At 36.8% G+C, this 23,304-nt stretch overlaps 2 protein-coding genes and 1 long non-coding RNA gene across 7 annotated transcripts; all 3 read right to left on the bottom strand.

Annotated features, from left to right (window-relative positions):
* Positions 1-22: 22 nt before the first annotated feature.
* LOC116261249 (DNA-binding protein BIN4) lies at positions 23-8,700 on the bottom strand. The gene is made up of 10 exons (XM_031639923.2): positions 8,514-8,700; positions 7,478-7,697; positions 7,166-7,257; positions 6,574-6,624; positions 5,206-5,323; positions 3,475-3,521; positions 3,368-3,394; positions 2,603-2,678; positions 1,856-1,998; positions 23-537 (listed from the first exon to the last, which is right to left on the bottom strand). The coding sequence occupies exons 1-10, from the start codon at positions 8,559-8,561 to the stop codon at positions 445-447; spliced, it is 915 nt and encodes a 304-aa protein (XP_031495783.1). The 5' UTR covers positions 8,562-8,700; the 3' UTR covers positions 23-444.
* Positions 8,701-10,943: 2,243 nt separating this feature from the next.
* Positions 10,944-18,184, bottom strand: LOC116261004 (UDP-D-xylose:L-fucose alpha-1,3-D-xylosyltransferase MGP4-like). Of its 4 annotated transcripts, XM_031639576.2 has the most exons (7): positions 18,013-18,184; positions 17,401-17,541; positions 16,530-16,896; positions 14,137-14,844; positions 13,277-13,438; positions 12,937-13,152; positions 10,944-11,531 (listed from the first exon to the last, which is right to left on the bottom strand). In XM_031639576.2, exons 4-7 carry the CDS (start codon positions 14,617-14,619, stop codon positions 11,322-11,324), a joined length of 1,071 nt encoding a protein of 356 aa, XP_031495436.1. In that variant the 5' UTR covers positions 14,620-14,844; positions 16,530-16,896; positions 17,401-17,541; positions 18,013-18,184; the 3' UTR covers positions 10,944-11,321. The 4 variants fall into 4 exon arrangements, with proteins under 4 accessions (XP_031495436.1, XP_031495433.1, XP_031495434.1 ...); XM_031639573.2 differs by lacking the exon at positions 16,530-16,896; XM_031639574.2 differs by lacking the exons at positions 16,530-16,896; positions 18,013-18,184 and adding an exon at positions 17,866-18,006.
* A 2,629-nt stretch (positions 18,185-20,813) lies between these two features.
* Positions 20,814-22,639, bottom strand: LOC126410391 (uncharacterized). 2 transcript variants are annotated; one of them, XR_007574310.1, is made up of 3 exons: positions 22,489-22,639; positions 21,606-21,710; positions 20,814-21,169 (listed from the first exon to the last, which is right to left on the bottom strand). It is a non-coding gene; the product is annotated as an uncharacterized LOC126410391 (long non-coding RNA). The 2 variants fall into 2 exon arrangements; XR_007574311.1 differs by lacking the exon at positions 22,489-22,639 and adding an exon at positions 21,853-22,314.
* Between the last annotated feature and the right edge of the window lie 665 nt (positions 22,640-23,304).

Raw genomic sequence — 23,304 nt, 5'->3', positions numbered from 1 at the left:
ACAAACAACAAGAAATACAAGATTTCGACTAGCAGGATGCAAAGTGCTTCCATCCACTTCCTGAGATTTAAGATACACAAAGTACAGCCACAGTAATAGAAGACACCCATTCTATCACAACGGTTAACTTCATTAATTGCCTCAAAATCGGATTACAAGCTCTTCATCTCCTTTCCCTTTTTCTTCTTTCTACTCAAATTGTTTACATACTGATACAAGAAAATGAATATATGCTTTATTCTTGCGGTCATAGAATCAATTCTGATCTCCGCTGGAGGGATCCTGCCCTAAGACACAAGGTTTACCAGTTGTCTTCCTGTTGAAGATTAAAAAATCCCACTGCCACTTCCGTTTGATATTTATTCCTCTGAGCTGTTGAACATGCTTCACGTGAAAACCAAGCATTGTAACAAGGGAACTTATCCAAAATAAGTACAACTTGCATCACTTCTTTTTTGCTTTCTTAGACGCCTGGGTTTTCCTTCCGCCTTTCTTTGATGGTTTTGCTGCAGTTTTACCTTTTTTCTGTGTTATTACCTGCAAAACATCAGTAAAAAAAATGGTGAAAAGATTAGCAGATAGTTCGTGCTGCTTACTAGCCTCTAATAGAAACATGCTAGCTTTTGATGATCATGCAGCACATTTTAGACCTCACGGGCTATTGTTTATCAGGCCTCTCTTGAAATTCAAAGATGTTGTTTAACTTATTGCTGAGCAAATCCATTTATGCTGCTGCTTGCCATTTAGATATTTAACTTACTCACCATAGCCTCTTCAAACTGGTGCAGGCGTTAGACTTTGATTTTTAAGAGAAATAAATAAGTGAATAGATATTTACACACAAAATGTGTCTTCCAGTCATTTTATAATCTTAAACCTATGGGCCGACGAAAATCCTAATAATGGCAGTCAAGGAAATCATCCTAGAATTTGTGATGATACTTATAAAGGCACAGTTCATCAACCTCTTCATTGACTTATTGCATCAATCAAAAAGCCTACTTTTATCACAGTACGTGACCACCCACTTATTTCAGCTGGAGCATGTGCTCTATCACATGCACACACACATGGAACACACACACACACACACACACACACAGAGCATCTCAAAAGATCCACTAGAAAAATGTGCACTTGAGGCGTAAAACAGTACCCAGGGCCAGAACCCATTTCATTAATGGGATTACTCCAGCCAAAAGCCCGTAAATGAAAGGTATAGCTTCCATCATTTTCCTAAACCATTTGTACAAATCATTCTCTTGGATTGTGTAACATCATACTTTCTAAGACCGTTCCAAGTTCAGGTTTTAAAAGCTTAAACACACAAACAGCATGGACCTCACTAATAACCCAGATCTGCTTTCACAATATACTCCAAGACTAAGGTATTAATGAAATGGAAAGTCACCCAAAGGTGTTGCTAATGCTATACTATATGTTTCAAAGCAAGTGTAGGAAAATGAATCCCCATTGGATAACCAGCTTGCTGGACAAGAATGAAGTGCCTCTAATAGGTTGACCTAAAAAAAAATACACTTTCCCCAAAAAATGTTTGAAGCATTCCCAGTTATGACCTGATAATAAACAAAGCAAGAAATTAACTCTGACGTGAGAATTCAGCTTTTCTGTTTGACAATTATGGAGTAAAACAAATGAATCTGGATAGGAAATCCCATTCATGCTGTCATCTAAGATATGGGAATTGTGATCATGCTTATCAACATTGGGCTACTGCAGGGTCTAAGTGGTGCAACAATTAGCTTACTGATGAACCCAACACTCACTATAACACCAGTTACAGAAGTACTAGTCTTTTACGCATGAACCATGGTATGTTGACAGTTTAGTGTACCGATGATTTGGTGGCCTTTCGCTTAGTTTTCCCATTGTTAGGGTCTTCTTCACCTTTAGTGTTCTGAATGTTTTTATGTGCTTGTGCCTTTGGTCCCCGATCACCCTCATCTTCAGAATCAAATGAGAATCCATCAAGAGTACCTGCACCATACAAATATTAGTTCAAGAAAACCCAGTAAAACAGCAGGTTTATATATATATATATATATATACATATATATATATATACACACACACACACACAATTTAAATAAAAAATTTTGACCATCACACCAATTTCTTTAGCAAATATTTGCAAAATTCAGTCCACATAAAAGAGAGAATGCTTCTGGCTGACAAACATAACTACATTAAACAAGAAATCCGAGGTTCTGTTTCTAGCCTATGCAAGAAGTGTCAACAGAATAAATGAAACACAAGGTAATGGCATACCATCCTAACAATTCCTAACCACGTAAACTGCTTTATGACAATGTATACCAACATATTCAGAAACAGGTGGTCATCACGTGAACCAGGATTTTCTTATTTGAATCTCATAGATATGAATATGTGCAAGAACAAAAAGGAACATCGACTAAAACACTACAATACGAAACTTATGCAAGCTTTTGAAGAAATTTCAGAACCATTTGGCTTCTGAACATAAATTTCTCATACAGGCAGATATCTATTCATAAATTTTTTAGAATGTGGTACAAGCCAAATTGCATAGCACGCACACGTCATAAAGTATGAAACATACCTTCTATCATTGTCTCAGCTTCAAAGAAATTTGAGAGTGGTTGCAGCTGAACAAAGTCATTCATAATAGCCTCAACCTGATAAATATGACAACGACTATGTTATGGACTACAATGATAGAAAACAAATGACAAAATGAATCTGCATACAATTACATATACCATGGTTACATGAAGACTATATGCATGTTGGAAACATTAATAATAAGTCCAACAGCTAAAGGACAAAAAAGTTCACAACTCCATACAACAGAAAAGATATTGATTTGGAAATTTCAGATTCCTTTGATCAGAAAGTGCCCAAAGAAAAAATAAAAAATAAAAAGTATACACCAGCATATGAGATCTTGTGAGAATGGAAATTTAATTTTTGCAGTTTATCACAAAAGTATTCAGAAGACTAACTAAGATTACAGAAATTAAAATTTCAGAGATCTTCTAAATCAAAGAAAAATTAAATATCTTCTGAGATTTAGTTTTTTAATAGTGAGATATCCTCCACTTTTTTAGTGTTCTTCTTAAATTGATATTTACCACCATTGATCAATCCGAATATAAGCATGTAAAGTGCTGGATCACATTTTTCTAAAGCCAAAAGAAAAAAAAACATAAGAAAATAGTAGTAAAATAAGCAACAAATCCAAATTCACAGCTACGCTTGGCTTCAGTCAAAGCTGAACTAACATATCTGCAGGTTGAAAATGCCACATAGATCCAATTTTTTTTTTAACTTGAAAGAGGAATATGACAGGTAGCCGGTGACAAACCTTTGCTTCTGTCTGGCTGAAATTGACCTGGTGGAAAGAAGCTTATCATTTTCCAGCAATTAGAAATAACTGAATTGAACAATTATACAATGAAATGAAGAACTTACAATGCAAAATGTTCTGGAAGGAACTATGTTCGTTTTGTATATCGTTCCTGAAGGTAAAGGGGAAAGTTAGGCAGATTATAGTGTCAATGCATGTACACATCTAGAAGCTTTCTGACAAAACCAGCAAGAAAACATCAAATCAGACATTGAAATTCAAAGAATTAAAGGAACTCCAAGTGAAGGAAACTAATTATAGTTATACTAAACCAAAATATTATATCCCCCTATTCCCAGCAATGACAAACTAACATACAGAAGACAGCCACATAAGCACTATAATTATAAGAATACAGCTCTTGGAAGACTTCACTTTTAATATCATAAAAGGTGATTAATGCAAAAGAAAACCACAACTATAAAAATAGGCATGCATATGACTGCTGCTATTATAGCAAAAGAACTGTAAATACGGACAGTTTTTTACATTGATACTTGACGGTATTGGAAAAAAAACATGTCAAGTTCAGGTAACAATTGAAGCAAAGAGTCTTGTGAACTCCAGATAGTATTCTTTGTATACAAAAATATCATGACAAATATTAATTCATGGTTCACTTGCACTATGAGAGATCTAATATTGCAGCATCAAGAGCTTCTTCACGAGCATTAGGCAGGTCAGTGGAAGTGTTTTATCTGCAAAAGGTTTAGCTTAAGATAAAACCAGTAGAACAATTCCTTGCAGATTAATAGAAAAATTATAGTTGCCAAACCTGACAAGTAGACTCAAGGTCTACTCAGATCACCAAGAGACTAGGTCAAGTGTCAAAATTGTCCCACATGCAACCAAATCCTACAGGACTCAATTTTGGATCAGATCACTTGGTGGGTTGGATAGCGATCACCTGATTCAAGCCTATTTTATTTGGCACCTGGCAGACTCATTTACCAGTGAAGGCTACGGGGTATCAACCTGTTTCCTACCTTAAGCCTTCAAATGAGGGTTGAAGCGTTGAAGGTTTTAAATTACCTTACTGTTTTCCTATGCTATGCCTCTACAGGATATCACTGGTCTCAGATATCCATCAACAATTATCATCGACAACATCTAGCAGCAATATCCAGTCTCTCTCCCTCTCTCTCTCGCTTTCTCTCTCTTTTTCTCTCTCTCTCTCACCCTCTCTATCAGTGAGAGCTGCTTCAATGACCCATTGGTAGCTGGTGCTTTTCTTTGTCAAAGAGATTTGCTAGGACTGTCCCTGTAAAACTTTGGCCTTGTTCATGAACAAAGTCTGTTTCTTTTTTTAAAAAAAATGGGAGCAGTCCCAAACCATTTAGCATGCCTAATATACGAACTGAATTTATTAATTGCTTCAGTTACCTTTGCTTAATCATTATTATTTTTTAGTTATTAGTTTGGTTATCAATTGTCTATCAGTTCATTCACCTATTTTTGTTAAAGGTTATTCAATTATCATTTTGGTTGTTCAATAATTTGGTCAGTTATTTGACTGTATTTAGTTGATAGTATCTGTCATTCTATATTTATCTCCAACTTGTTTGAACGTCCAGTAGAGGGGGGAAAATGCTATAGAAAACCATGACCTGACCCAAACAAGTTGTCGAGTCAACCTGCTAACCCATGACCTAGTAGTCAACCAATCAGGGTCCAATCCATAGGTTTACTAATGATGAGAATTACACAAAAAAATAACAGTCAACTTGGTAGTCAGTGTTTGAAAAAGCAAAAGAAAATCAAAGACGAGTTGTTAGTAGAATGTTTGAGTCTCCTACCTTTCAAATCTAAAAGCATTTCTTTACCCCCGGTAGACTTATCTGAAATAAGAAGTCTTCCAACAGCACCCACATCTCCACTCATGTCAAGTGCATCTCCTTCACATTCAATAAGTGCCTGCAAAAGATATTGCTACCTGATGCTACTCGAGATAGTTATACATGCACCAAGAACATACAACAAGTTACATAGGATGACTAGAAATAAAAATGTCTGTGGCTCTTTATGTGGATCCCTTTAAACTTTAAAGTTACTTGCATTCAAGAATTTAGCTAACATATGTGTAATTGTATATTGCTCAACCTTTTTCAAAATATTCCAGGCACTTTACTTCTCATGCAACCTATTAAGCACTAATACTAAAAAAATTGGTGTCTTTTTCAATATAATATTCCAGGCTCTAATGTAATGCAACCTGATTGTCACCCCAACAGTTAACAATTGTACGACTGGAGTGTGTTTATGACCATTCTCAACTAATCCTGTCTAAGGGTATCAGCTGCCACCAACCACCGGCCATATTTGGCTCCAAATTTAAGCGATGGAAGAAATTAAAGAAATTACAAATTTACAACCACATGTTTAGTTAAGGACAACATCAAAATGACCTCACAGTCCCTACGAACTTAGAGATGCATCTATGCATGTATCCACATAAAAGAAAATCACATATTGCTATATAAGAAGTGACACACCAATGTTATTTAGAAGGAGATGTAAGGGGCCGTTTTCGAGGAGGGTTTTTGAGGAGGATACATTAGGCATAATAATAGTATCCTAACTAACAAACTATCACATTTTTAGTGGAACTTAGCACATTAATTTAGAACTATGGTGAACAAGAACTTTCTGCATGTTTATGCTATTATCAGGAATGTAAATAAAATAACTGGCTAACATTTTATGTTTGTGCACAAAGTTTTCTTCAACGCACTTGAAAGTCCTGCAGTTTACATATTTTTTCTAAACGTATGCCATAATGCAAACATAAAGCTCTAGGTCATTATTGACATTCAATAGTGTCTAATCTAGTCAGAAAGCAAGCCCAGAGTGCCAGACAAGGCAGATCCCTCCTCATTGCCCAGTGAAACATGTTAGAAGCTAGGTCCTCAGATTGGCATACCCATGCATCTCATAGATCCTTCATTCCAAATTATGTTCTGTTTACAGGTAGAACATTTCACAGGTTAACAGGCCCCAAATATTAGGTTCACTTCTAGGCTTTGTTGTGAAGAGCGTGGAGTTTGTGCCCAAAGTATTGGAACATAGATTCCACAGTTTCAGGATGAAACAGATAAAAATTGCACATAAAACAATGTTCCACTGTTCCTTTCATGGAAAAGGGATAATTGAGATGGAAGGTTTACCTTTGTCCTGCTGATTTTGTCAGGCAAAACCAGAGGTAGCCTTGAAGATACCTGCATGGGTTGGGGCATGAATAAGAGTCAAGAAAAATTATAATTCTAAATACATGTTTATAACAAAACCAACAGAATCCACAATATCACAGAAATGATCTCATTAGCCAAGGCAAGTATTTGAAGGACATAACTCAGAGCCTCTGTGTATTCAGCATATTCACATCCACCAATGGCATTACAAGAAAGTAAGAAATTACCCAAAAATCTTTACAACAACAGAAATTAATAAAGCAGTTGAAACATAACGAAAAGGGAGAGTGACTGCTAAATTAATTAGAAGGGGCAAAAAGTGCCACGCTAAAGTTCTAGTATTAAATGTGCAAGAAGGCTATGCCAGCTATCAATAACCCCGATATCTCTTGACTTAAAAGATCTTATAAGGTTTGAGATTACTAGAGATGTCCCACATCACAGTCAGCACCTTCCCAAGTACCCTTCCAAGGAAGGCATCTACTCCTTTTTTATTTCATATGAGTAAGAAGAAACATGCAGCATCACCACATTAACAGAAGATCAAATAACTGCTGATAATCCTTACACGAGGTTGAACCTTCTTCTCTAATGTCTCTTCATTCACATTCTCAGAAATGTCACCTCGAGCTTCTCCTTCATCAGTATCCACTGTCACAACTGGAGCAGACCATAAAAGAAATAAATCATAATATCTTAATCATGAAGTGCATGCTACAATGTAAATAATATGGCATGAGAATACATGACACCATGTGAGAATAGTCAGCTTAACCTGGCAAGTAGTTATTGAATATGAGATAAGCCCTCTACCAAAATTTTGCCTTACTGAAAGAACATCAGACTTGACATCTAAACTGTCCTCATGCTTAAAACTCACCTTCGTTCTGATCATCATGCTCTTCTTGCTTGGTTTTCTTCTTTGCCTTGGTCTTTGTAAGTTTGTTTGGAGAATCTACCTCATCATCAAGGAGAATTGTTTTCTGATTTTTGCTGTGCAGGTCACTCTGCAATGCCTCCTTAGACTCCTCAAGATCATCATCTTGCTTCCAACTTTGACTCCCACTGGGACTAGACAGTGCAGGTGATACATGCGGAGCCTATAAAGATGAAATAATTCATGCCATCCAATCATCAAGAGAACAGCAAATCGTAAAAGAAGAAACTGCTCTAACTTTTACATAAACCTAATTCCGTTTACCCATCCCAGTTGGCGTCCTTATTTTGAGACGACAAAGAAGTTCAAAGTTCAAACCAGTCTATTCATATAATTTTGAAGATCAAACATTGTGGCTTCAAGAATCAAAGCAATGTAGAATTGTACACCATTTAAACCAGATGGCTTCAGCATCTAGCCACCCAAATTCAGTGTCCTTCTTGCCAATAGATCAGAACTAGTGAGCAAGCAAAATCGGTTTCTAGAATTGCACTATCTCAACAGAATTAGCTTGGACTTTCACAGAAATGGCCATCACATGCAGCTTAACTAGATAACGAAAGAGAAAGGGAAAGGCCGAGAAGAATTTCCCAACAGGTGAACAATGAAATGGAATACGCGCCCATTAGAAGAAAAAAAAAAACATCGAAGAAGATCGCACATAAATACCAATAAGAAAGGAGCAAATGGACACGAACAAATGTACGAACCGAACTACTCTATCACCATTCAGTGCAAGAGACACGAGCTACTGCTCAAACAGAAGGAAAATAAACGCCGGAATTTGCACGATAACAGGAGTATAAACCCTCTAGTTGATCAAACCATCCATAGAACAGCCAACCAAACGGAAGATGCACTGAAACCGACACACTTAGGAAGAGGTAGAATGGCAGCACAGAAACGATAAGGTTGGCTCAATTAACGGAGAAAAATTAAATACGTCACGAGGATTGGGATTTGGACTCGGCGGTAGTACCTGAAAAGTACGCAGCCAATCTGGACTACTCTCCCTCGAGTCGCTCATCGCGAACGTCTCTCTCTCTCTCTCTCGTTCCCTGTCGGAGGTACGCAGGATCAGAAAGTTCGAACACAAGAGGAGGGAAGGATGACACAGGACAGCCGAGGGGGATCCAACTCCAAGAAGGTCTGACCGGCCTACAGGGACTGTTCTGGTATTTTAAGAACACACACACACACTCTCTCTCTCTCTCAATGTAGCGACTTTAAAAGGTAGCTTTTGACGTTATTTTAAGTTTTTTTCTCCTACCTTGATCATGTAGTGCAACCGGATGGTAAGGCAGCTAACATTGAACAAGTTCGAGATGCAAATCTATCTTTTGTTTGACAAATAAAGGTGAGTATGTCAACGAGTTAAATAATGTACTAAGTCAAGCTTTCAAGTAAGACAGAATTTTCAAGGCATAAAGATATGGTCTCCAAGGTTTTATGCTGAAAGCAGTCTCCTTTTAAGTGAACATTTTTATAAAAAAAAAATCATATATAAAAACCCAATAAAAGATGGGGTACTCAAATTTGGTCAGCTATTAAAGAATATACAAAACAATAATATAGTTAGCAATTTTGTTTATCAAATTGACTAAGCAATTTTAGAATCAAATCAACAACCAAATATATCTGATTCATATACATCTCTGGCATTAACTTGCAAGATTAAAAAAAAAAGAACGTCTATTATAGCAAGTTTAATTGCCAAGTAAGTTTAATTGCTTGAACAACAATCCCAGCTTTACCCCTGCATGGATGCACATCTTCTACTTGGTGAGAGATTATTTTCCTAGACTTCTTTTGCAGGTGTTGTTTGATTCAAGGGTAGAACTTGCTAAATATTTGAGCCTTGGCCTTGTCCAAGTCCGCTAAATATAATTTTCTCTTCGCAAAACTTTCACCAAATTCTCAGCTTTGAAAAAGGTAAAATGCCTTCCCTTTAAAAATAAGATAGGACTTCTCCGAAATTCTTATTTGCAACATAACTCAAAGACTTCACCGCCAATATCTAGAGTTCCAGACAGCCGTATAAAAGAATTGGTCAACAAATATTCGAAATTTTTCTTCAAGAAATAATAAATAGCTTGTTGCGTGTAATATAATGCGGTCTGATGAGAAAATGGTCAAAACATTTTAAATGCCATGCACGGATGTTCATTTCCTACATTAGACATCCGATAAAATTGGAACGAACTACATGTTCCAAGGCACAATAAGTGAGTGAGAAAGTTTCTAGAGTTCTTGGAGAAGCTATTGATTCAAAACAATCACAGCCCATGTAGGGAGACTATTCTATTGTTGTTTCCTTATGTAGGAAAATACAAACACGGTGAGCTTTTGCCGGAATAAATGTTTACTCTGTATCCTCAAAAGATGCTCAGAATTTTTCTCCCCAGAAGCGCAAGAGTCTGACTTTTTTTTCCCTAAGGGCCCATTTGATGGGCCGGAATTCTCCTGTAGCAGAAAAAATTTATTTCAAAATTTTAAAATATTTTCAGTTTTATCAAACATGATTTTTTTTTTTTTACCGTTGAGATGGGAAACGGAAACAAATTTCCGAAAATATCTTTTCACCTAAAGAGGTGGAAAAATATTTCAAGGGTTTTTTTTTGCCCATTGGGGCTTCATCCTCGCGTTCGTCCTCACGCTCACGCCTTCATCCTCACGCTCACACCTTCGTCTTCACGCTCATGCCCGGTTCCTCCCTCTCGAGCACGCAGTTTGCAAGTTTCCTTTCCCGTTTCAAGTTTGTGAGGGAAGAACACTTTCCCTCCACTCAGAGCCAAGCATTTCCTTCCATCGTACACATAGGGAGAGGGAGAAGGAGAGGGAGGGGGTGGGGGGGGGGGGGGGGGGGGGGGGGGGAGAGAGAGAGAGAGAGAGAGAGAGAATGGCTGCAGAGACACATCTCTTCTTCCTTCACCTCCCTTCTTCCTCCTCCCTCCTTCCCTTCTTCCTCCCTCGCTCCCTTTTTTCTCCTTCCATTCTTCCTCTGCCTCCCTTCTTCCTCCCTCGCTCCATTTTTCCTCATCCAGCCACATCTTCTTCTTCCTCCTCCTCCGCCTCCCTTTTTCCGCTGCCTCCCTTCTTCCTCCCTCACTCCCTTTTTCCTCTTCCAACCACATCTTCTTCTTCTCCTACCCTTTTTCCACCACAACCCACCATTTCCACCGATTCTGACTTTTCGCCATCAAACGAAGAAATTTGTTTCCAGAACAATAATTCCAAGTTAACAAACACAACGTGATTTTAGAAATATGAAATTTTATTTCCCATTCACCAATTTCAGAAATAAAATTCTGAAAACTTGTTTCTCAAACGGGTCCTAAAAGAATTCCCCACCCACAGCCCAGAATTTCTTTTAATTCCTAGGCAAGCATACCCTCCAAGGAACCCAAAGGACAAAAATTGCTCAATAGATTCCAACTCAAAGTTCAAAATTCTCCTCTGATTGACAAAAGAGGAAAGAAAAGGAAAAAAGGAAGACAAAGAAAGAACCACCGAACAACAAATTATCATAAAAATAAAACAAATTTGGCTTTCCTCAAACAAAAAATAGTAAAATGCAGCATGTGTTATTTGGCCAACTCAAAACCCAGATTAGCAGAGCTTTTTTGTTATTAAATTACAGATCGAAGAGTTAACCCACTTGGCTGAACAAGCATCAGCAAGCCACCATCATCAAGAACTGTAGTCCAAAGTTTCTGCAGGTCATTCATCCGGTGCAATTGTAGCATCAAGATGCATCAAGGGCCAAAAAGGACTATATGTGCACTTCTCATATTATGCCGAGTGGTGAATCGTGTGCATGATCATCCAGCAACCAGAGACCAAATTCACGAAACCGCTTTATTTTCTTCTCAAAACCAGTGATGTAGTTGTTGTGAATAATGACATGCTTCCCTTTGGTTTGCTGAACCCAGGTCTCATTCTTGAAATACAGGCCACCTGATGGGAATGCAACTTGGGGCAGCAGGTAGAGATCAACCTGCAAACCAATGTTGTAAAGCACATAGTGTAACTCATACTGGTCAGATCCAAAGCTAAGGTAATATGAAAAAACACAAATTTAATTTTTCAGTATTGAAAAATAGCAAAAAAAATTAATATCAGAAAAATACAAGAACATGAAATATCAGAAAAAGTAGGAAAAAATTCTGTACCAAACAACATGAATTGCATAATTTTAACAGAATAACAACATACGTATAGGCTATAACATGCATGCTCAGTATAATGATTAAAAATTAATTACTCTTAGATATTAAAATAAATAAGTAGTACTTGTATATGACTTACGCCTTGGAGCCTTGAAACAACTTGATGGCCATGAAACTTGAGTTCTTTTTTCTTTTCAATATGTGGGAGGGTAGGCATAGGCTTGTATGAAAAACCATGAAAGCTCTGATTTGATGAATGAAATCAAACCTAAGTTTAACTTTTTACTTTAAATGTGTGAGAATGCTTTTCATGAGGAACTTAGCATTCAGCCTATTTTGAAAATACCTTCTTATCATATGGTATACAATGGCATATTGTAAGTTAAACCCGACAGGGTATACTTACTGTCCTGAAACCAATCCAAGGAGTTTTTTTTTTTTTCATATTTATGTTACATAGTGTAACATATCATACAATGTGTGATCTTATGCATAATACTACTGTAAATATCTCCACTTAGGTTGTTTACTATTATAGATCTATGTACAACAAAATTTATTCAAATATATTTTCATAGTTACATTAACCTGCATGTGCGAGTGTGTGGGTGGATGCATATGTCAACCTCCCAGCCTTCAGCATCCACATGTGCCCCAAAGAGGAAAACAACCTTAACACAACCCTCACTAAATCTAATCACATAAAGTGAACATATTTCATTAGTAACAGTTCACTCTTCAGTCCATGTTCTTGAAATCAAAATTACGTACTTATTAAAGCTGTGAAATGTTGGTAAATTATTAGCAGTTTACTTTTTATGTGCCTGAAATCCCTTTTGACAAGTCATAGTAGGGTGATCCATCACTTGTCTTCGGTAAATAAACTACTTGGATCGCACCCATAGGAAATTTACGTCTACCAGGACTGCTGTTGGATGGTTCTGAAGTAGTAAGCATGATGAACACGAGAGAACTTGGACTCTTCGTCTCTCTTTGGAAGTTTCACTTAACTATGGCCCACAACATCCAATAAAAGCCTCTCAAGTCATGTTCCATTTTCTGCTTTCACAGAAACAACTGGCATGGGGTAACATATGAGCTGGAGGAGCTTTTCATTCATGTTAAACATATTTGAATTCCATTCTTGTTATCGACTCAACTGTACTCTGGTTTATAGAATACCAATTAAGAATTTCTACCATCATTAGGATTGAAATTCCATAATAAACATACCTCTCCAGCAGTTTTATTTAGAGCCCAGTTGAAGGCAGGCTGGTCATTAGTTTTCTTTTTGCTTGTCCAAGGCTGAATTTGGAGTTCTTCAATCCACTTCTTCATCACTTTCTTAGCTCCAATTGTAGGCCTCAAGAATATCATGCAACTACAGATGTAAGTGCGCCCTTTTTTACCAGGTGCTGGTAAAGTGTGAGGATGATCCAAAGGTTTTACCTGAAAGATTAAGGAAGATTTATAAGGATCTATTCTAGATGAAAAACCAAGTGTGCCTTCTACTTAAAGAAGACAACTGATAATCCAGATTTTATCCAGCAGAAAGAGAGAAGATACTACCAACCATGGCCATGTCATCAGTGAAATAAACATCATGATTCCCCTTGAAAAAGGGGAATGGGTCCTTCAACCAGACCATGTCAACATCATTGTACATCACATTATAGCCAAGCTCCAAAATATCTAGCAAGTGGCGAGGCCTGCGGGATGTGAAATTGAAGAACCCCTGTCAAATAATGTAACGATCAAGGCAATGGAAAAAAAAAATCAGCGAGAGATAAGTTGCATATGCAAAAAACACACATTCGGAAAAACACATCAAAAAAGCTCATACGACATACAACGGGTCTTTGCAGTTCTCATATGAAACATCTCAGAACTAATATTAAGCTACTGCCATTTACTTTTTTTCCACCTAGTCATACACTCATTTGACATGCAGACATGTGGAACACCAGACAGCATTGTAGAAACACTGTTGGTGCTTTGTTCTAATCAAGGAAATTAAATGAAAATTTTCTTTATATTCAGCTTCAGCATCTCCTTATTTTTCAAGCCCATTTATATTATCTTATCAAGAAAATTAAATGGAGATTTTCTTTATATTAAGCTTCAGCATCTCCTTATTTTTCAAGCCCATTTATATTATCTTACTTCTGCAAATTTTTAATTAAATTAACAGCTACATAAAGTTCACCTTAAGTAGCAAAAGGAAGTGGTCATGGATCTACTGACACAGTCATGCAGACATAACATTATAAAATATAAATAGAATAAAAATGTTAAAAAGTGATGATTATGGGGATGATATCTAGAACCATAAGAGAAGGTGTCAGTTAGAAATCAGATGAGTATTTGAGCGTTCATCAGTTTCAGATGATACAACATGCACAGAGTTATTCATCATCAGCTGGTACAAATTACCTGTGATCCAAATTTATGAGCTGTCTGAGCATCAGGTGCAGGAGGGATCAAGACAGCATGTCCAGGCCATTTCTGATTCACCTTGTAAAGTGTTGCATAATCCTCAGCAATAACCAGTACCTTCTCCTCATGCTTCTGCTTGGTGATACTGATGAGCCAGTTATTTAGAAAAGGTAAATATGGTTGACTAACTGCACAAACTATCACAGTACCATCCTTTGCTACAAATGCCGCAGCTTCAGATAATGTATAATCCCTCCATTTCGAAAGAGACTCACCACTTGAAAACAGGCTCCCTGAACTACCAACCCACGGATAGAAAAATACGAGCAATACAATAAAGGTCAACAATGTGAGAGAAAGCCCAAGTGTGCTGAATAAAGAGGAAGGTCGCTGGTTAATATTTGGTTGACGAGGTGAAAGGGGCAATGAGTCAACTAGAGGTTGCTGTTGCTGCTGTTGTCTCTGGTAAAGAATCGACATTATTTTCTACAGTAACAGGAAAATTGAAAAAAAAAAATCTAGTATAGCTCAAGGACAGCCATAGACGTGTTCTGTTGTGTGCTTCCACTGTCTCCAAGCTTTGGCATCAAGGCCTATATTTTTCTAGGGATAGCGGAACAAACATCAAGGTCTACTTCATAAGTGGAAGCTCTGGGAGTGCAAGTTGCTGTCAACAATTATTTGCCTGCTGTTGATTCCAAAATCCTACAAAAGAAACTCGTTAGGATTCTTAAGTGAAAAAAATAGCAGAAAAAGAGAAAAAAAAAACTTGATTTCTAGTTTTTTGTTCTAAGTCTCTAACATAAACTATACTTGCACAGGTACTAAATTGTAGACCAATGTAACAGCTTACAGCCTTATATACTATTCAAGAAGCACAAAGCACGGAACTGAAAGTAGACATGATGCCTGCTTCACGCATCATATTCTAAGAATATAGCTCTTAAATTTCATATTTTTAAACAAATCAAACTTTGGAAAAGACTATACTCCCTGTTAGACTTCCACCTAATTTTCAAGAAAATCAGAAAGTGTACATCTAAGTCCTTTCATTGAGAAAGAGTACAGCTAGTGTACTTCCCTAAAAAGAGACATTATGCCTGTGTACATCAGAAAATTGAAAGATGAAGAGAAGGCCTCAAGTCCTATCACGAGATTCAGGGAAAAAGGGAGAAGAAATATGTGAAACAAGCTTGTTTATGGTAATTGCGATTTTCAGATGCTTGCCTCCAATGCTTCAACTTTCTAAGGTCCGATCAACACAACCAAACTTGATCAGAAGTTTTAAAAATTCCAAGAAAATATGTATACAAACTCAAATATTCAACGTATTGTTTATCTGAAGTCTTTTCTTAATCATTATATTTGCACCCATTCTGAACGGTGAGGCCTTTCTGTCAGCACCCAGAGGAGGAGAAGAGACTTGCATATCGAGCTACATTTTGATTCTAAGTTAACGCAACTCACCTGTCCAAACATGCACGTCTGGACCAGTGGCGGAGCCAGAAATTTTTGGCTGTGGGGCACTAGCATATAGTACGTGAAAAAAAATTCAAATTAACATATATGTTATTTTAAAAATAAAGCAAATAATCATAGTTACAAACAAACTTACAATTAGTCCCAACAAGCAAATCATACCAACTTCATGGCTGTCGAAGATAGCCAAAAAAATCCTAACAAAAAACACTTTCATTTGTTTCAAAAACTTACAAATCTTTAACTGTCTGAGCATGTGGTAATGGCAGAAAACAAAACAAGCAAAGTAAACCAACAAAAAAATTGACTAACAGCTATCTACAAGTTGTCTAGCACCCATGGATTTTTCAACAGGCTTTGTCCTAATATGTGAAGTCCACTAGCAGGGAAACTCGCTTCCCAGGATTGCTCTCCTTCGTTTCTCGCTTCACGACGCTTCCCCGCTTAATCCTATCCATTATTCTAGACATTTTCGCTTCACATATCACTTCCTGTGTCAATTTCACTATCTTGGTAGATCAGATATAAACACTCCGTGCGTTTTGCAACTCAAAGTTAGTGGCAATTTCATCATTTAAACTCTGAACCCACTAATATCCTTCCATTTTCAAGCATCCCTTTGGCCAAGAAAACTGTCCAATTCAGGCTACAGTGTTGGTAACTAACCAAAAATTCAGCTCTCCCTCTCTCTCTCTCTCTCTCTCTAGTGTCTCTCTGTATAGAACAGGAACTAGAGGAGCAGCTATTAATGGTTACAAGTTTGAACAATGTCGGGCACGATGTTTTCACATGGAAATCGGCCAACTGAATATCATAAAGTAAAAATGCAATCCCACAATGTCGTCACACATCTCAAATGAGCACTGGATTGAATCTTAAATCTGAGGCAACCAAAAGGAGGAAAACAATACCTAAGCAAGTAACTGTCTACTCTCCGGCTGCTTGATCCGATGGCCGTGATTTGCTTATTCTTGTAATGGAAAATGAACGAGTCTCTGAACCAATTTAGCTTCATTGAACTAATCCACAGTTGCGTTTGCACCAAAGGACTTTTTTTTTTATCATTTAGAAGATATAAATGCCAAAACACCCTTCTTCTTTTTCTTTCAGGTCGTTGGAACTGTCCACATTGGATCATTTTAAGCAGTTCCACCTCTACCGCATCTCATCATTCACTACTCTCGACTTGAAACAGTCACTTCATTATATGACAAGGCGGTTTTTGAATAAAATCAAGCAGCATTCCTCAAGTAGATTTCAATTTGTTTCTCGCTTTTCCTTCGGGAATGCATTAAAAATTGATATCAGTTTCCATCAGAAAATGAAAAAGATAGAAACCACTCAACCAGTTAGAGAAGGATAAATCCCTTCATTTACATCAAATTGAAGAAATGGAATTCACAAATCATTGACATAAACCACTCATTTCTACCTCAGAAAGACACCAAAACCCTAAGTCCCCAAGAACCCAAAAGTGAAGAAGAAAAACTCAGTCAAAAAAGAATTCATATTCCGCATCAAATTATCACAAAAGAACAAAAACAGAGAGAAGTGGAAGTGTGGAACTGAGATACGATTAAACGAGAAAATAAAACGAAGGAAACAAAACAAGCGTTGAAAAAGGGGGGGAAAAAACGAAAAACCCAACAGGGCCAACACCAGCCTTATTAACGCAGTCATGCAGCCGACATTGAATAAAAGCAATCAAATCGAGTTTCGAAACGAGATACGGCAACACAGATTCAATGAACTCACGACTCAAGAAGAAGAAGAAGCACTCACGTCTCACGATGTCTGTTTCGGACTTGAGCAGCTAACGTGGGGCCCGACCCAAGTCTGGCATGGGCAAAACATGTCGTTGGAGAGCAGAGCAGCGAACGTGGAGCTCCTTTTCAATGGGAGCTTTAATGCTCCGCTACTGGTCTGGACAAAAACAATCACGAAAATTCAGTAAGTTGTCTATTCCAAACTTCACATTTCAATTCGGAATAATATCCATACCAAATCTTCATACAAGACATATTACAGCTTATTGAGCAGCAATTTAATAGAAATGAGTTATCCCTGAAAAAATCATTACCATTTGTTTGATGGTAAGGCGAAATGGAGACTGATATTCTTGAATTTCCCCACAGTACTCGATCTATTTCGAAAACTGATCTGTTGAGTTTCTTGATGACAACTTCAACTAGATCTCACTAAAAGCTAAGCATCACATTGATCAATCAGTTCATCCGAGCGAATTACCTAGACGACTCGCCTGCTCTTCATCTGGACGCGACTCCAGATTCCGTCGTGAAAAGCGTTCGAGATCTCTCCACCAACAGATGCAGAAAAAACAGAACAGAAAGAAACAAAAGAGCACTGAGAACTATGAAGAAGGAGAAGAAGTACCTGTCCAGCTACTAGAACTTTCGAGAACGAAAGATTCGGGGAGATGGGCGAGCGGAAGAGTGAGATCGAAGAAGAATATCGTAACGCACACAGAGGAAAACAGTTTTGCTTGTTGTCTCTGGCAACGTTGTTCAGAGACTGGACTTGAATCCGTATATCTAATGGATCCACCGAGTTGGCAAATCTGGCCTATTTAAAATGAACCCAAACTTGTTCAAGTACGTTGTTGTCTAACAAGGTTCCCGGCTTGAGTATCATGGTTTTTTTCCCAATCGATGGCTCAGGAAAACCACGAGAGATATCAAAAGAATGGACTTGAATTGGATCTACCTTTAAAAATATTTGATTTATTAGATATTCATATATTCAAATTCGATTTATTAGATACTCATACATTCAAATTCGAAAAATGCAAATGAAAAAAAGTCTATACGATATATGAATCTGATTTGTATTTGTACTTTTGAATATGAATCCAACTTTTTAAATACAATACTGAATCCGAATTTTGTTATGATATATTAATAAACGGTTTTCAAAGTTTATGGACATTGGATATAGGATATTTATTTGTAATGGTATTTTGAATTTGATGTGTATCTGAATCCGATCAACTCACTTCAAAAAGTTAATGAGCTAAATATGACCAAGACCAGTAAAATAAGGCATATTTAGTTGAGCTAAAGCATGTCTAGTGTTTCAAAGAGTATGAGCACAAATCTGGATCCGAATCCAGATCTATTTGAAACTTTTTTCTTTTGAACATATTGGAAGAGACCTGGTTATGATTTCTATGCATGAAAAGTTTTTTACGTCTTTTTTTATCTTAGAAGGTGCAACACCTTTTACCACATGGGGTGCTTAGTTGTTGGTGAAGAAAGTCATACAACTGTCGGTGAATGATTACTCTCGATTTGAAATCTACAAAATCTAATGCGGATATGATGCGACATGCTTTTGTTAATGTGACAAAAGATTCATGGTAAAATTCATGGTTTATCAAACTAAGGATCTTAAGTCATATCTAAGATTCATACTTAAGGCCTTTATTTTACTTCTTTGCATTAAAGAAAATGTCAGATTTAAGATCGAGGGAAGGGTCAAACCTTAAATTCATGGTTTTCAAATCCTGAGAATCTCAAATCTATGGCCATCAAATGCCCCCTTAATCTTTTGGGTTTTGACACGTTCCATCGTGTTTGAATGGAAATATAGGTTTGGAAACAGCTGCTCCACCACTTAAACAAAGTCTTTAGAGCTTCTAGTTAGTGGTAACTTAAAACTCATTTCTCATTAATGGGATACATGTTTGCAGCACAATATGAAGGTCAGGCCTTGTTGTGAGTTGTAAAATGTAATCTATAATATATGGGTAATGGATCTGATGTGGCAAAAGATCTACACTAAAGTTCATAGTTTAAGAAATTAAGAATTTACATATAATTCACACTTATAACGAGATTAACATATGGAAAGAAGGTCTAAATTCATGAGGCTCAAACCCTGAGGATCTAAGAACAAACCAATTGATAAGGTAAGAGGATTGATTCATCCTCGAGATAGAGATTTTTTGGTTATTTAGTGTTTGGAGAATGTTGAATGTTTAGATCTAAATCCACCCATAATGAGCAGAATCCAGGTCCACTTATAATAAAACACGTCCTTGAAACATGTGTTCTAAGGAGCAAAGAGTTCTTGTCCATGTGAACAACTTGTTAGTTTGCGTTTGTTTCCTTGGACAAACAGACGGCACTTTAAACTCATCTTATCTAACGTTTGTTTAATGGGATGGACATGTTTTAACACATGTTTTGCATCTCTCTCTCTCTCTCTCTCTCTCTCTCTCTCTCTCTCTCTCTCTCTACACATACAAACAATTTAAAATCCACACATAATAAAACAAGACACACAATAAAAGCATATGAACTAATAAAAATAATCTCCCTTTCTCTCTCTACACATAGGAATGACCTAAAATTCATATGCAAAAAATATTTGCTAAAACGTCTAAAAAGGATACAAGCCAACAAAAATATTGTCTCGCTTTATATTCTTCTCTCCGCACATGAGAAACTTAAAATAGACGTGATAAAAAAATCAAATAAAATATATACGAAACATACAATCGAATAAAATACTCACTTTTTTTTTCTCTCCCTCTAGAAACCAGAAATTGCACGATTAATATGTTAGAGAAAATACCCATTTCTTCTTCAAGAAATAAGACATCTGAAACATGTTATTTTCAGAAACAGTGAAGCTATTGCACCACATACAAATCTCCAAAAAACATAGGATTAACGCGATGAAGAAGAATGTGCAATTTGATTATCAAGAACACTTCAAGATCACCTTTCTTTTTTCCTCTTCAGCAGAAGGTAGTGGAAGAAGCATCAGATACTATCTTCAGCAAACTTTTCGTATTTCATACAAGGATCAAGCAGTTGCATACTTGGAAATTGCAGATAGAACAATTCTTGAGCATACCCAAGCATATCAAGAGATGGGTTTTCTTTACAGGTGCATAGTTACGCTTCACCAAACTCCTCTAGTTTGAACATTCTCCCTTGCATACCACTAACTACTAAGATCTTTTATGCCAATATTTGTGAAGGCGAGCTCTCACTAGCGCTGCTCTGCAACACAACTAGGAGTACACTTGGTTTCCATTGGGGATTTAAAGCTGGGCACAGATTGAGCTTTTTCAAAGGAGAGAGTTTTCTTCTTTAGAGCTAGCTTGATTGTTTCGGATTCAGTTAAAGATAGATAATCCAAAGAATGAGGTGAAGGTAGAAAGAGTATCAAACAATGGAGAAAGAAGTTTTCCTTATATACAGAGAAGATTCTTGAATGCTGTGAGGTTCACAATCTTGGCAGCAGCAACAAACCATCTACAGTGAAGATGAATGCTTGAGGGTAGAAGATGAATGCTTGAGGGTAGAAACTAGAAAACAAGACATGCAGGTGTTCACAATCTGTACCCAAGAATCCTTGGAGATGAGCCCCTGATCTGTGGAATGTTGACGTCTCTGTTTATATCAAAGAAACAGTAAAAAGAAGCTTTTAGGCACCTGGAACACCAATCAACAATCACGTTTTACTAGGCTTTGATGCCCACATCACGAACAGGCACAAGATGACATCTACGTTTACAGACCTGCGATGATGTGATTATCACCGTGTTAGGAACTTATTTGAGGAATCAACCCACGACCTCACCGGTTCAGCTTGAATTATACAGTAAAATTTACTGTCATAAGAAAAACTAAAGAGGCTGTTTACATGATCGTCCAAAATCTCAAACAAAATAAGAATAGCTTGAATTAAGTTTGTAGCCATGGATCCATGAGATCATTAAATCAAAGCCTTCAAATTTAAGGTCAAGAATCCATCGTTCCACAAGCTAAGACAGGAGGGCGTACATGGCTCTATGCTATTGACATTGAGCATTCTGACAAACACTTGGTGTGCATCAATACAATTAAAGAAGAAAACCCAGATTTTCTTTCAGCAACCCCTCTTCCATCGATCTTAGAAAAAAGGCATAGATATGATTGTATATGATTGACGAAGAAGAAGAAGAAGATGCATACCAGTGTCTCTGGCATTCCATACATCACCGAAATGGACGGCTGAAATTGCAAATTCCTTCAACATCTAATCTGACAGTCTATGTGACTGATTCACCATTACAAAATCTACTCAACAAAAGGCGATTTCAGTATTCAATCAACTAAAAAAAAAAGGATTTCACGCAGAAAAGCACCATCACGTATGATAGATGATGTGATCATAATATTTTTATGTATGTCCATCAGAAAATTCAAATTAAGTGGCAACCTTTTCTATATAGCACCAAAAAGAACCTTCATAGCTCTGATCTTTTTTACTTGAACAAGCTTCTATTTTCTGGCATCTGTCATCCATTTCTTAACCATCTAATTTGCCAAGTGCTAACATTCTTCATTTTTTCATGTGCTTGAAAAATATTTTCCAATCAGGACCAAACAAAAAGATGATCAATGTTATGTATCCCGAGATGATAAATCATAACTACCAATCTGGTTATATCACAAAATTCAGGAATATTAAGGCCATACTAAAAATTGGTAGCAGCAGGTCTTAGAAGTGGGTCCTCAATGAAAGTTTTTCTTTTGAAACTACACACAAACCAACCAAAAACAACAATATCTTCTCGTAAAGATGATAAACAAATGCTTTGCTTATTCTCTACTCCTTCCTTTTATTCTCTTTTGTTCACCCAAAAAAACATTATGCTTCATTGCCTAAACATAGCATAGGGCACACAAGAAAGGAACGTAACAAGTGTCAAATCCAAAGAAAGAAAGTATATATCTTGAAATAAAGCTAAAATGCTTATAATATGTTGCTTTTAATCTTCATAATGCTAAAGATAGAACCACCGCACGGGAATCATCAAAAGATCACATCAAGAATTCCACATCACTGATTTACCTTAGGGTTCATAATAGACATTGCAGATCACATCAAGAATCCCAACATCAGTGATTCATAATACACATTGTTCCATGAACCCAACCATTTGGGGTTTGATACAGCAACAACTTGTCAAGAAAAAGACGACGAACGTCAGTTTTGGCGTGCCAGGCAGGGGTGGGTCAAGGAAAGACTTGGACGTTATCTTGAACTCATTCTTATGGAACAGTACTCTAGTGCAATAATTGACCCAAGAATCAAATTTAGCGCCACAAATATAAATAGTATTTTCAGAAATATTAGACGAATTAATTTTTTTTTTTTTTGCAAAGATTTGGATTGACTGAAGATATTTGTGTGATTATGGTCATCGCGTTACCACAATTATTGTGCCTTGGAGTGTTCCTTTTTTTTTTTTTTAATCATAGTACTTCCATAAGGGCATGAAATATTCATTTTTTTTTCTTTTTCAAGTTGCTCCCAAGAACATAAGGATTTTTTTTTCAAATATGGGACATGTTGTTTGGAGAAATTCCAGATCCAAAAAAGTGATACTTAATACGACAGTGGTGATATTAAGTAATGTTTTCCATTCAGATTCAAGCTCCCAATATATGATGTTTTTCATAAGAAACTCATGTTTTCCTCGTTATAAAATACTGTTCTTTTTTACCCTTTTTACTATATATTGATGGGGGCTTGTATAATAATAATACCGCACTAATATTATAATAAAAGGGATATCTATATGATTGGATCATGAAGTGTCGTTTTATAAGGTATGGTTCCATTATTATAGAATAATAGCCAAGTTGGAGTTCAGACTTAAATAAA

Source organism: Nymphaea colorata, chromosome 9 (assembly GCF_008831285.2).
Source record: "Nymphaea colorata isolate Beijing-Zhang1983 chromosome 9, ASM883128v2, whole genome shotgun sequence".
Classification (NCBI taxonomy): Eukaryota; Viridiplantae; Streptophyta; class Magnoliopsida; order Nymphaeales; family Nymphaeaceae; genus Nymphaea; species Nymphaea colorata.
This window is presented reverse-complemented; position numbering and strand designations above follow the sequence as displayed.